Source organism: Chamaea fasciata, unplaced genomic scaffold, assembly GCF_029207755.1.
Source record: "Chamaea fasciata isolate MVZ Bird 193981 ecotype frontalis unplaced genomic scaffold, bChaFas1.0.hap1 SCAF_1, whole genome shotgun sequence".
NCBI lineage: Eukaryota > Metazoa > Chordata > Aves > Passeriformes > Sylviidae > Chamaea > Chamaea fasciata.
Window position 1 is genome coordinate 106993370 of NW_027094086.1, and position 13521 is coordinate 107006890.

General features: G+C 40.2%; 1 protein-coding gene across 3 annotated transcripts in view; it reads right to left on the reverse strand.

The window, feature by feature from the left end:
* BMPER (BMP binding endothelial regulator) overlaps positions 1-13521 on the reverse strand; it is a 147960-nt gene that overhangs the window by 108278 nt on the left and 26161 nt on the right. For all 3 annotated transcript variants that reach the window (XM_066192400.1, XM_066192396.1, XM_066192401.1), the window contains 2 exons: positions 2701-2783; positions 1079-1169 (listed from right to left, as the gene is read on the reverse strand). In XM_066192400.1, coding sequence (XP_066048497.1) covers positions 1079-1169; positions 2701-2783 — 174 coding nt within the window. The remainder of the gene's footprint in view (positions 1-1078; positions 1170-2700; positions 2784-13521) is intronic.

The window sequence follows — 13521 nt, forward strand, 5'->3', positions numbered from 1 at the left end:
AGTAAATTGTACCATCCTCTCCGTACAGAATCATGGAATTGTTTCAGTTGGAAAAGACTTCCAAGGTATCAAATCCAGCCTTTGACTGATTACTAGCTAGTCAAGTAGACCATGGCACTAAGTGCCACATCCAGTCATTTCTTGAACATCTTCAGGGATAGTGACTCCAACACGCTGGGCAGCCCATTACAAGCTTAACAACCCTTTCCATGCTGACATTCCTCCTGATGTCATCAGAGGAGACTGAACCTTCCCTGGAAAAGCTTGAGACTGTGTCCTCGTGTCCTGTGACTGGCTGCCTGGGAAGACCAATCCCCACCTTGCTAAAGCCTCCTTTCAGGTAGCTGTGGAGAGACGATCACTTCAGAAGAAAAAAAAATCACATCAAAATCCTGAACAAATCCTTGAGAATCCCTACATGTCTTTGGGGGAGGCGGAGTGGGGAAGAAAACATCCTTCTACAGGAGATAGATTTGCAAAAATGAAGTTGAGGCTAGGCTAAGTCTCCCATTAGAAGTGCCTTTAAAACAGTTGTTTAGGCTGTTTGCTTTTTAATAATTCATCCTTACTCCCTGAGTCTATTTTAGATATTAGCAGATATTATAACAAATCAAAACATAATAAATCCATTATATCACAACTGGAGCAGTGCTTACCTTCAAAATCTCTGATAAAATCAAATAAACCTAAAAAACCATGATAATTTGCCACTGTGCTTAACAAAGCCAACTCATTCTCACTCCCCTTCAAAAAGTTAATCTCCTTTTTTACGTTTACTCTTGTCCTTCCCCTCCTAACAAAATCATGGTCATCAGTTATGCAAACCCACCTTACAAAAAAAAAGGACATAAACACACCTGTGAATATTAGCACAGGATATTGCCTATGTATCCCCTGGCCTGCATATCCTCTACTAAACCATTAAATAAATCTTGTGTCGTTTTGTTCATTGTGAGTCACCAGCCCACATTTTAGTAACTTGTTGAGTATAACAGAGAAAGCAGCCTCCTAGGTGATGATGGTATCATTAGATATACAGTTGCACATGTAGAACAGCATCTTAACCATGAAATCTCACCTGGACACACAGGACAACACATTCCCCTGAGTTTGGAAGGGTTTTTGCAATGAACAACACACTGTACTTCTGATTCTACTATCACTCCTTCCTGGAAACGAAGCAGATTAGACACATTCATTGTTAGCATTGTGGTAGCTTTAACAAGTAAAAATTCACAATTACTGTCAGTAGAATTAAAGCCCAGCACATGCCACAAAGCACCGGATTTCAAAACTACTTTTCTTTCTGTACCTGCTGCCTAGTATATCAGGATTCAGGTTAATCCACAGTCAAAAGACCCACTTCAGTCTCCCTGACTCCAGACATGGGATTTGCTTTAAAATGCATCAGGGTAAAAAGACCAAGCATCCTCTTAGGGAAAGGAATCCTACTTTATCAGGAATCCTTAACCTCGGTAATCTGCCATGAAGCTCTGGTGAAAACAGGCCAGACACAAGACCTTCTCCTCCCTCTCCTATTGGAGGAAAACAGACTTAGAAAACAGATGAAAGCATCTTGTTCTGTAGAGGAGAGACGCTTATCTTTGATATTTTGCCTGATAAGTATTAGTAAATTAACATTTCCTGTACTTATTTGAGAAGTCAAGAGTCCTGAACAAACCTGGGTGTGAGGGTCTATGCATAAAAGCTGCTACCTTTTTTTTTTCTGCTTACAGCTGTTTGAAGCAAGGCAGAATTGTTTTTTAAATGTGTGAATCTAAGGTAAACAGGATCACCCAGTTTTGCATTTAGACATTGAAACAGGCAATAAAGAACCGACAATTTCATGCAACATATCTATATTCATGTAGTGAGTTTCTTTTCATTAAGTGTAAGAATACTCAGAGCAGTATTAAGAGCAGAATACTACTCCAGCTTCAGTTATCTCAGTGCACTTATTCTCAAAAATGAGTTGGTGTCACAGAGCAGAAATGTTATGGAAAAAGAGAAAAAAAAACCTTGAAACTCTCTTCTCCTCTTAGCAGAAGCTCTTCATACTCACTAATCTTCTCCTTCCAACTGCCATTCTTAGTAGCTGCCTGAGTGTTACTATTAAAACCAGATCAAATTGTCAGCAAAAATGGCAGACCTATTTGCAAACATAAGCTAAAACTGCCTACATAATTACTTGGTTTGGGCCTGACAAGCAACAATCTTGAAAATGCTATGGTTGCAAATAGCCAAGCTACCAAAAATACCATTGTGTTAACAATGCAGTGCAGGAGCCCACGAAAAAAGATTTGGTTGTTGGTTTTCCTTAAAGAAAGGTAAAACCAATGGACACATACACACAGAAGTGTCCAATTACTAAAATAATTTGTATCTCACAAAAGGCTTAGAATGCTGAAGAAAAGAGGACTTACTTTAAGGTCAAGACAGCAGGAAATGGCATGGCTGTGTACCTTTCCTTCAGCAAAGTTTGGGTATTGGGGTACTCAAATCATTTAAAATCTATACTTCTGAATATTTGGTTATAGCTGGCTGCATCTGAGTGGATTTAAATTACTTTAAATGCAAAGTCCATATTGTGCTTTGGGCATAAAATTTTATTTCAGGTTATTTGGATTGGATAAATGAAGGCTCAGGATTTCCTGGGAAAAGCTTACAACTCAATTAGCACGATTTTTATGACATCCTTACCTGGCACTGGTATGTAACACAGGGATTGCTGGGGAGGTGCCATTTCATGGAGCTGTTGTATGTATTTCCTCCAAAACTGCAATCTAGAGGACAAGAGAGAAGTGCATCACTTCAGCTGAACAAAATCTTGTGGGAGGCTGGTGCTGAGGATCAGAGGGCAGCATCCTAAATGCAACTCACCCTCTCCCCTGGAAGAGGCAGAGCTGAGAGCTGGGATGAAAAAGAAGGATCGTGTCCTGGGAGGACTGGCAGCACTGCCCTAGACACCTGCTGCTGATGCCCAACTGGCCAAACTCCTTACTAACTCTGGCTGGTCAAGGCAAACCAGTATCAGTGACAATTCACTTGAAAATGGATGTAAGTGCTTAGTCTGCAGTCCATTCAGGAACTACTCAGTTAGTCAAGCACCGGATTGGGGAGAGGGAGGAGACAGGGTAAAAGAAGAGCTAGAAGCATTCATCATCTAGCTTGGCCCATGCTATCTTCATCCATTAACCAAAGCCCTCAGGAGAGCTCTTCAGCAAGCACAGCTCAGCATGGATGAGCTGCTGACACTGGCAGAGCTACCTCTCCTTTATGCCTTTTCATATTCATGACAGAAGGGATCACCATCCACATGAGCTAAAAGCCACCAAGTTCTCATGTGTGTGTGGTGAATCTCCATGGGGAGACATTCTGGACTCTCAGAGAGTTTGGCTTTATTCATCTTTGTGTGCAATATGACAACTTTGTTAACAGAAAACAGGTTTGTTTGCCCGTGCACTCGATCAACCCACATTAGTTTTGTGCAAAATGAATTTTCACAGAGCCATTTGGAAAAAAAGCAAACACCAAAACGAACATTAATTTTCACATTTTTGATTACATGTTCCTACTAGTTTCCCTTCCTTTTTGGTTTTCTCTTTTGCCGTTTTCTGGTATTTTGCAAAAAAAGAAAACCAAAAAATAACACAAAGAAAATAATAAAATAACTCACCAGAGAAGCAAAACCAAAAAATACTTATAAAGTAGAAATATAGTATTTGTTTAAAAAGAGTTAGTTTATTAATGCAAAATTGTTTCAACTGAAAAATAATTCTTTGGAGACCTAGAGTGGTTCTGAGAAAAATTTTGGAAATAAAACATACCCCGTTTTCTGTGGGAAAAATGCCCATTTTCCATTTATTGCTTTTAGGGTTTTTTCCTAGTATATTTTATTCAAAATTAGCTGGATCAAAGAGCCCATGAAACCAGCAGGAGTCTTGCCAAAGACTTTGAAACACAGCCGTGTATAGAGCTACAGAATCACAAAGCTACAATCAGTCAAACAATGCCCATGGCACCAGTCTGTTTCCACACCCTACCTCAGCAACTACTCTTAAGTCTCTCTCTGCTGTGTAGGGTGCACGATCCTGCTTTGGAATTCATTTTATGTCCTTCTGAAAATAAAGGCAATTTATCAGCCCTACACCAGTAAATCTTTGAGCCTGCCGTAAAAGAAAACTGAGAATCAGAGTTCTGGGGTACTCAGGAACTTAAAACCTCCTTAAAATCATTTTGAATTCAACACAAAATTTAAAGAAATCATGATATCTAAAGACCATTTGAAAATGTGTTAACTGCCTCCATTTAAGTTCCTAAACAACAGAAGACTTGTACTTCAGGATTTGCAGTAATCAGAAATTCTTTTTCCAGGATAAATACAAAGCAACATGGGAGAAATTTGTAGATGCTGTGGCCATTTCACTTACCTAAGGTGAAGCAGGTATATTTTGAAAAGAGATGAACAATAGTCTCAGAGTTGGCTGATAATTTCATCTTTGACAAACATTGAAAGGCACAAAGTATACCTCGGAGTGTCATATTTTTAAGTAGCAAAGCCCCTATGAAATCATTTTGAATAATAAAGAAATGTTCAGATTCTCAGTGCATTAAATACAGTTCTCTGACCTCTCAGACATGCAGGACAACACATCAGGAGAGGAGTGTGAATCCCTATTCTCCTCTTATGCATTCTGAAGTTCCATTCTGAAAAACACTGAGTTAATCTTCCAGCACAGTCTCATTTACTGCTCACTGAAAACCCTGATGAATGCAGAGCTTATTCAGTGTGTTTAACATCCCCAAGTTGCTGAAGCCCAGGTCATACTGGTCCCAGTCTGAGAAGCAGTTTTCAAGTGTGCAGGACACTCAACATGGAACGAGCTGTGTTGTTAAATAGCTGTGTGTGTATTTTACCAGAATCAAGAATCAAGGGTTAGGTTGGACGACAGCAACTGCAAAATACCTTACATATTTGCTCAGCAATTATGTTCTTTAATGTAAAATGTTTCCTCTATAAGAAAGCTAATAACCCTGGGCTAATCTGCATGTACAGAGGTGCATATTAAACTGAAATTTTCAGCTCAAGGATTAGTCTGCTTGACAAAGCATGAACGTGATGCACTCATGCAGTCAGCACTGCTGTTGCTTGAAATGCATATCCAAGCTATGCTACAAAATCCTCTGCCCTGCAGCACCAGCCACTGTCCCTGTGGAAAGCAGCAGGGGAATGGCATACCAGAAGCAACCACGGTAAAGAGAGTCTGCGGGCACCTAAAGGGAAGTTTAAAAATGGGAATCAGAATGGAGAAGACTGCAGAAGCACTGGAGCTACTAAGACTGCTCTCGAGCTTTGGCATGGGCCAGCGGGTTAAGTGAGGGAGGCAGAGCAGCACCTGTCCGACACCAGCGTGGGGCGTGGTGGGAGCTGGATTTCAGCAAATGCTTAGCAGAAGGAGCAGCATGAAGGAAGGGGAGAGTTAGCCAGTATAACAAGCAGCCTCAGGGAGAGATGGGGGAAGGCTGAATGCCAGGCAAAACTGAAAAGGGTAAGAAAGGAGTGTTTTATAATCTCTGGGTGAAGCTTTAACCTGTCTCTGACCAAAGGTGTGCCCTGATACTCTGCCCTTCGGACACCCCAGAGCTACACCCACGACTCACTCTTCAAAAGGAAAAAGAAACAAAGACCACATACCAGCTAGTTTTTCTGAACCTCACTTTCAATGTACAAATCTCTCAGCTGACGCCTGCAAACATATAGCTGGACTTTCCTAGTCCCCCTACTCATAGCATGGAAATTTCTGAGCCTCAGCTAAATTCATCTGAGTGAAACCTGCTGCATTCTATGTGCCAACTCAGTCGAGCCATTCTGGCTCATCCGTGGTTAAACGTCCACCATATTTGGCCTGGAAGGTAGAAGTCACTCAATATTTTGTGTTCAAAAGCATCAGCAAAGTCCCTGATGTCAATTTCCACAAGAGAGTATGATGGAAGATACTTGAAGTTCCTAAAAACCTTTTAAAGCTTTTATTTTTTCTCCAAAAGCCCTTTGGAAATATTAGTACATTAAACTTACTTTCTCCATCCACCATTCAAAGGAAGAGCAGGAGAAAATAATAAATCAAGAAAGATCAGAGCTCAGGACTATCACTTCAACATTATCTACTTACTTCTGCCTGAATACCTACTTAAAAGAAAACTTTAAAAGGGTTACAGAGGAAGTTTTCAAGAAGGGAACCCAAAAAGCCTGAGAACACACTAAGGAGTATGTGAAAGATTTGATATTAATAAGTAAATTTGATCCTCTCTCATATTCCCCATAAGGAAAACCTTTAGGATTCCACATATGGAAGGAAGTTAAATATTAGTGGTCTACATCATTTTTAAAAATGCTAAAGTGATTCATATCAGTCAAGGAGTGTGTCCTAATTTTTCAGTCTTTCCTGCTCCTTTCTTTAAAAATAGCTGGTGTTTTATTAATGTAAAATATTAACTTTCAGTTAGTTGTACGTTTTGTTGCCATTACCTCCTTCAACCCAAATAGTTCAGATAAGTCCTGAATAAACATGCAAGCCTAAAGTTGCTTATCTGAATCTAACCAAACCACTAAATACTTTGAAGTTGGTCAATTGTTGCATATGCAGTAGAAACTAATGGTAATTACCTTCTAGTCACCTTTTAAAGGCAAAATGATCCTCCAGATTTAGTTCTTCTGGCACAAAAAAAGATGCTAAAATAGTTAAATACCTTCTAATATAATTATTTAGCTACTTTGTTTCAGTATTGTGCATGCCATACTTGGGCACCTTTGTTTCAAATATAATAAACCAACCCTTGGCCAATTTAATTTGAAAGAACAATTTCATTCTAAAACAAACATCCTCACAGAGAACTGGACTGGAATAACAAAAGAGGCAAATTATAGCAGATTTTTCTATTGGCATGTAGACAAGCTGATGATCAGGAACCCATCTGTCTTTCCAAATCATACAACTCTGATAAATGATCCTTTTTTTTTTCCTCTTCCCCACATACCCACCCATGTAACAGTACCATGAAGATAGGGAAATTGACTGTAAGAGACAGTTTAGTAGTGCTAAAGCTCAGCCAGTGTCCTCAGGAGTTCATTAAAAAAACAACCCTTTATTACTCAATTTGACATTGCCTAATTAGATTCCAGAAGAAACTCATGCTTATTTTAGTCTAATGAGAATTTTATAGACAAGTCATTTCCTTATTCTCCCAAGAGAAAGTGATAGATTGGTGCACAATAGACTGGCTCCTCATCCCTCATTTCTTCAGCATCTTTCTTCTCCTATTAAGTCTTTTTTTTTGCTTTCCCTCCACTTTCTGTTTAAAAAATGTAACCTCTCTATTGGCATGGAAAATAAACATTAGGAAAAAGAAAAGAGTCAGAAGACATGTTTTATTTAGTGTTTGATAAATTAATCCTCAGGGAGGGATCCAGTCATGCTAACACTAAATACCAGTTCTAGCCAAAAAAATGAGCCAACCCCAACACCCTAAACAAAAAAATAAAAAACAAAACGCCAATAACTTGCACATTCTGCAGTATTTCCCTGGCATGAAATCCGTTAGCCAAAATAAAAGAAGTGTGAATCACACATGTACCTATTATGAAATATATTTTCACATGTCATAGTGATGGTAGAGCCATTGACAGCTACCAGAAAATTAAACTTCCTGTTGAGTAACCCTGGTCTTCATTTGTCAACACAGAAGCATGAAAATGTATACAAAACCTCCCATGCTTATCAAGTCTAGCTCTAAAAAGTGAAAATCCAACTCTTTCCTCTGTAACCCAGTACAAGCAAACCTATTTGCAGCCCAGCCATGGCAATTACAATACCCAAGGGATGCAAAGGGGCCATATAAAGGCTGCCCAACACAGCAGAGTCAGCAGAGTGAAGAGGCCATGGCTGGGGTGAGCTGTTCTAACACACTTCACACACGGAGGATGTGATGCAGCCCATATGCGCTGAGCAAACAGCAGCAAAAACAAAGACATCAACTCCTCCCACTGCTGTTTTTGCCCCTTGCACACCACTGGAATGGAATTTTTCCCTTCCCAAATGTCTTGTGTTCCACGTATAGGGTGAAAAAAATTTGCCCTGCAGGGTTCCTAAGAACCTTGCAATTCAAAATGGCATACAGTTAGAGCTGCCATTGAATCTTGAGCCGATACTCGATGTGCTTGCCAAGGCTGGCAGCTGGAAAACTTTCACCTCTCATGGTTGTGAGGGCTCTCATGAATGATGTTGCTCAGTGACAAAATTACTGGCTCTTGTACTCAATTTTCTAACACCGGCAAAATCATCCACGATCTGTACAGCTTACACCTTCAAAATTAAATAGTAAAAATTTCTTATTCCAGTACTGCTAAATGTCCTAACATGCTTATCATTTTGTTCCAGATAAACATTACATGTAAAACCATCAGTGTGAAAATTCGGGTAACTGATGTTTGACTGAAAAAATGTTTATGACAACACGACAAGACTGTTCATTAAAAGTTTCTTACATTATGGAAAAATTACATTCACCAAGGTAATAAGAGTATCTGACATTTGAGGTGCTACTGAACACAACAGTATACACCAGACATTCAAGAGATGTCTAATGTGCCTGCTAAGACCTTTGTTAAAAGAGTAAACTCAAAAAAAAAGGATGGAGAGATAGAGACTTTTTCTTAGGCATAACCAGAAGTTATCAAAGGTGGCACTGTGATGATACTGAATGGTACTGTCCCTGGTGGCTATTTGCTTCAAAACTTCTGCCTTTTCTTCAAATACAAAGCTACCATCTGAATGAACACTGAGATGAACCTGTACTTCCAGCCTCAAGAAACAGACCTTCTAGTTTAGAGCTGGAACACCAAGAGACTCAGAAGCAGTGAGAAGAGCCAAAAGAAAAGTTAAGACTTGATTATGTCCTCAAACCATCTCATAGCCAGCCCTTGAAAGAAGCCAGGTCTAGATTATTCAGGTGAGGGTGAAAGAAATTTCTTTAGGAAAATGTACATATCATCTTCACATACCATCCCCCTGCAACCACGTATTATTCCTTTCCTCTGACAGCTTGTCTTTGAGCATGCAAGGATGGGCTGCAAGTTATAGTGCCCCACTGGGGTGCCACAAAAAGGTCCCCCCAGTCAGTCTTGCAGCAGGACACCAAAATGGTGTAGGGTACCTCATACTAGGGGTGTCCAGAGGCAAACAAAGCACAGAGGTACATATGGATCCTGCAGGGTGTCAGTAGAGCAGCCAGAACACTGATAATCTCACAACCTCCCTCTAACTTCCTTTGCACGCCAGCCCTAATAGTTGAAATTGGCTGCAGTCCTCAACCATAGTATTTGATATCCTTTCCAAGAAATGTGCAATTTATTATGATATCTTTGGATATTCAGTATTTGGTAGACCTAGCACTGTTGTTGCCTGGGCTGGGATTCCATTCTCTGGTAGATTCCATATCAATGGTGCATAGCACAAGAATTTCTAAGATCAATAATTATTATTTTAAAAAACAAACAAAAAAAAAACAAAAAATAAACAAACAAAAAAAAAACAGAACAACAACAACAACAAAACAGTAATTCTCAAAAGTTAACAAGAACAGAAAATGCAAAATTGAACATGGGAAGTGAAAGAAAATTGTGAACATATTTTCTTTGTTGTAGAAGAATTTCCACCAACTTTCTCTTTGCATATCCATAGAAAATTAAGGTTCTTAAGATAAGAGAGTATAGAACACAATTTTAGAAATGCAAACTGTATACAGTCCTGAGCCAGTAATACCACTTCTTCGGAGTGCGAGTAACTTACTACCTGATGTGTAGAGAGCTCTATATCTAAATGGCAGGTCTCCATCCAACTAAATAAGATAATGCTGCCAAATCTGTTTCTGTAATCTCAGTGACCTCATAGGTTTTCATTAAATATATTATATAAAATGAGAGATGAAAGTGGCCTATTTATCCAATGCAAAAGTAATGAGGGCTTAATTTTTTAGTATTTTCAAAATGAATAGCATGCTAGAGGTATGTGGTATGTTTTATGAACGACAGTAAATATCTGTCAAAAGAATGACCTTACTGAAAACTTTTCTTATTAGACTGAGTCGCCTGCATTCTCCTTGCAGCAGGGAGCCATAATCATGGGCCCACATTTCTCTATTCCAGACTTAGCCCAAACACACAGCAGAAGTGAGCTCTGCCCCACCGACTTTACAATCAAGGTCCTATGGGCCTAAAGTCAAGAACCACACTAAAACACATGGCTAGTCTGGAGGATTTAAATCTTTAATCTTAATTTAAATCTTAGACCTCATTGCAGCCTACAATTTCCTCACAAGGGGAAGCAGAGGGCCAGGGGGGGCAGCACTGATCTCTTCTCTGTGGTGGCCAGTGACAGGACCCGAGGGAATGAGGCTGTGTCAGGGGAGGTTCAGGTTGGGTATTAGGGAAAGGTTCTTCACCCAGAGGGTGGTTGTGCACTGGAACAGGCTCCCCAGAGAAGAGGTCACAGCACAGCCTGACAGAGTTCAAGAAGCATTTGGACAATGTTCTCAAGCACATTCTTATCCTGTGCAGGGCCTGGAGTCAGAATTTGATGATCCTTGTGGGATCCTTCCAACTCAGGATATTCTGTGATTCTGTGACAAAGCAAAGCCAAATTTTTTCATACACTGCTTTCCACCACAGTGAATTTTCTGATTGTAAAAGCTGTACTAGTGGCTACTCATTACCTTTTCTGTTTATTACAAAATATGAAAAAAGAAGTGCTAGAAATTATCTCGCATCCTGTAGCATATGGGTAAAACCTTACAAAAGAAAGGCCTTGTAAAACCATGGCTCAGGCCTGCTGCTTCAGCTAAGTACAGTTAACAGCCAGCCTGACCAGTTCCCATGAGAAAAGAATGAGCACCTGTGAGAAGGAAGACTTTACCCGTGTAAAACATTTTCTGTTTAGGAGACAGGTATGTTAGCATCGCTAGGGAGGAAAGCTTTTGACAGACACGCACACGAGCTACTACTGACCAATGAACTGAGTAAACAAAACATTACTAACCAATTAGAATTAAACACGATGCTTTTAGGAAACCATATAAATATGAGCAGGGTACAGTAAAGATTGGCTGTGGTGCATGAAGAAACCGGTGTCTTTGTCCATCCCTACTGCAACAGCATACAAATACCCAAATGGAAGCAAGGGGCTGATGCTCAGCACACAATCATTTGCAGGAAAAGTTCTCTACCAGCAATTCAGTTTCTCCTGCATACAAAGCTCTGAAAAGGAGAGTTCAGGTGTGTGCACTGCTGCAAATACAATCATAGAATAGCTTGGGTTGCAGGGGACCTTTAAAGGTCATCTAGTCCAATTCCCCTGCAATGGGCAAGGGATGTCCTTGTACTCCTCATGATAGTCATGAGATGTCAGAGATGACTGGCAGAGATGTCATAAATGACTCGTGAATGGTGGTTTCCTTCCTACACACGCCCGCTCTGGAACATGCCCTTTGGTCTTAATGTTGTCCTCCTGATGCTGCACCCAGATGACAGCAGCCATTCATTCAGTCATTCACTCACTCATTCATTCATTCATTTCTTCACAAGGTAGGACAGACGTGAAGCTATCAAAGAGAGCTGGCAAGAGCCTGGAAGGCCTGATTAAGCTCTCCCAGGCTTTGGGAACAAAGCCAAGAAAAAAGACGGCAGGTTCTGATGTCTTTCCTTGGTAACGTTTTTGTTCATGTTTAGATGAAATGCAACTAGTAAAAAAAAAAAAGAAGAAAAAAAGTCAGAAAAATCCCTGTTTCCCTTTTCCTGCTTTCATTCCCCATGGGCACTCTGGCAGCTTGACAAAATAGTGACTGAGAATTAATGCTGCAGGGCCAATTCCTGGCTGCAGCTGAGCTCTCTGTGGGGAGTGCTGGGGAGCTGCTGGGCCACCAAAGGGAGTAGCTGAAGTGCTACGCTGCCGGGCTGGTGTTTGCAGCCCTGATTCCCCAGTTTACCCTCCCTGGGACACTCATTTTAGCTCTCACACAGAACAGTGCAGGCTCTTCAGCAGTGTTCAGAGTGGTGGGAGAGCAAGCTGCCTCCCGAGGCAGAGGTGGTTCCATCAGTCTCTTCCCCTGGAACTAGAACAACCTGGTGACAGTGTGGTGTCAAGACTGGGGCAGTTAAATGGGTGCATATTTTGCTTTGCCTTTCAGAAAGCACAGAAAAACTTACTCAGAAATTTCACATCTACTTTGAAAATTCAGTCCTTGAGAGCTTTTTATTGAAATATGAAATTTAATGTTCTTCTTCCATTTTAAGCACATAGAAACTGCCATCTTAAATCAGACCAATACCCCTTCTAGTCAATAATCTTCTGTCTGATAGCAGCTACTAAGAGACACCTTAGTAAGTGTGAAAAATACAGACCAAGGTCCATAGCTCTAGTTTAGCCTTCAGAAGGGCAGAAATAAGCAGCCTGATTGACTCAGAGGGTAAACAGGGCATTTTGGTTTCTACCTTACTCCTTTCCTAACAAACTGAGCATTCAATTTTCCCTTTGAAGAACTGCTGAGAGTTGAGTTGATAGTGCCACAGAAGTATCCTTTAGAACACGTGGAAACAATTGGCATTCAGTTATTGTCAACTCAGAGCCCAGTAGTGTATTTGTAAAGTTAGGACTGTTTTGTCCTGTGTGAATAAATCCATTTATTCCCATCCATGTTTACTTCAGTTGCTGCTTTGTCATCAGTTGTTCAGTGCCCTGAGAACCTTCTGCAGCCCTTTACAGGCCATCCCCTTGCTTTACTATGCTACAGAGATCAAGTCAAACAGCAGCAAACTTCCTGTCCCTCTGCACCCCTTTTCTAGATCATTTTTGAGCACTTTGACAAATTGAGATCTTTGCAAGGATATGTTGGCAACCTCTTTTTACTATGAAAACAACCATACACTAGTTACTTATTTGCTGATGAGAAGAGTATCTCTAAGAGCTCAGGGCTGCTTAGTTTCTCCAGCAATTTCCTTGTGAGGGATCTTGTTGGATGCCTGTTAGTGGGACGTCTCTGTCCACTGATACATTCAAAGGACCCTAGCTAACTCATCCCTCTTCTATCTCAAGTATCCACGTGCCTCCTAATTCTATTTTTGAATAGTTTCTATTAATTATCCCATTAGAGATGTCAGGCATACTAATCTGCAGATGACAGGCTCAAGCCTATCAATAATGTTCTGCAGGTACTCACTCCAATTCAGGACAAACAGAAAATCTTAAAAGGAGTGTGAATTAAAACACTGCTTGAATTAAAATATTGTTTGTTCAGCTTTGAAACAATAATTCTTTTCATTTTGCATGCAGGTATGCATATATGCATATGTATGTATATAGAATTTTCAGACCATTGAGCAAATACACATCCCATGATGAAACTGAAAAATCAAACTCCATCCTAATCCAACCGACACTTAGCAACCTTTTCCTACAAGGCTGATACTAAACA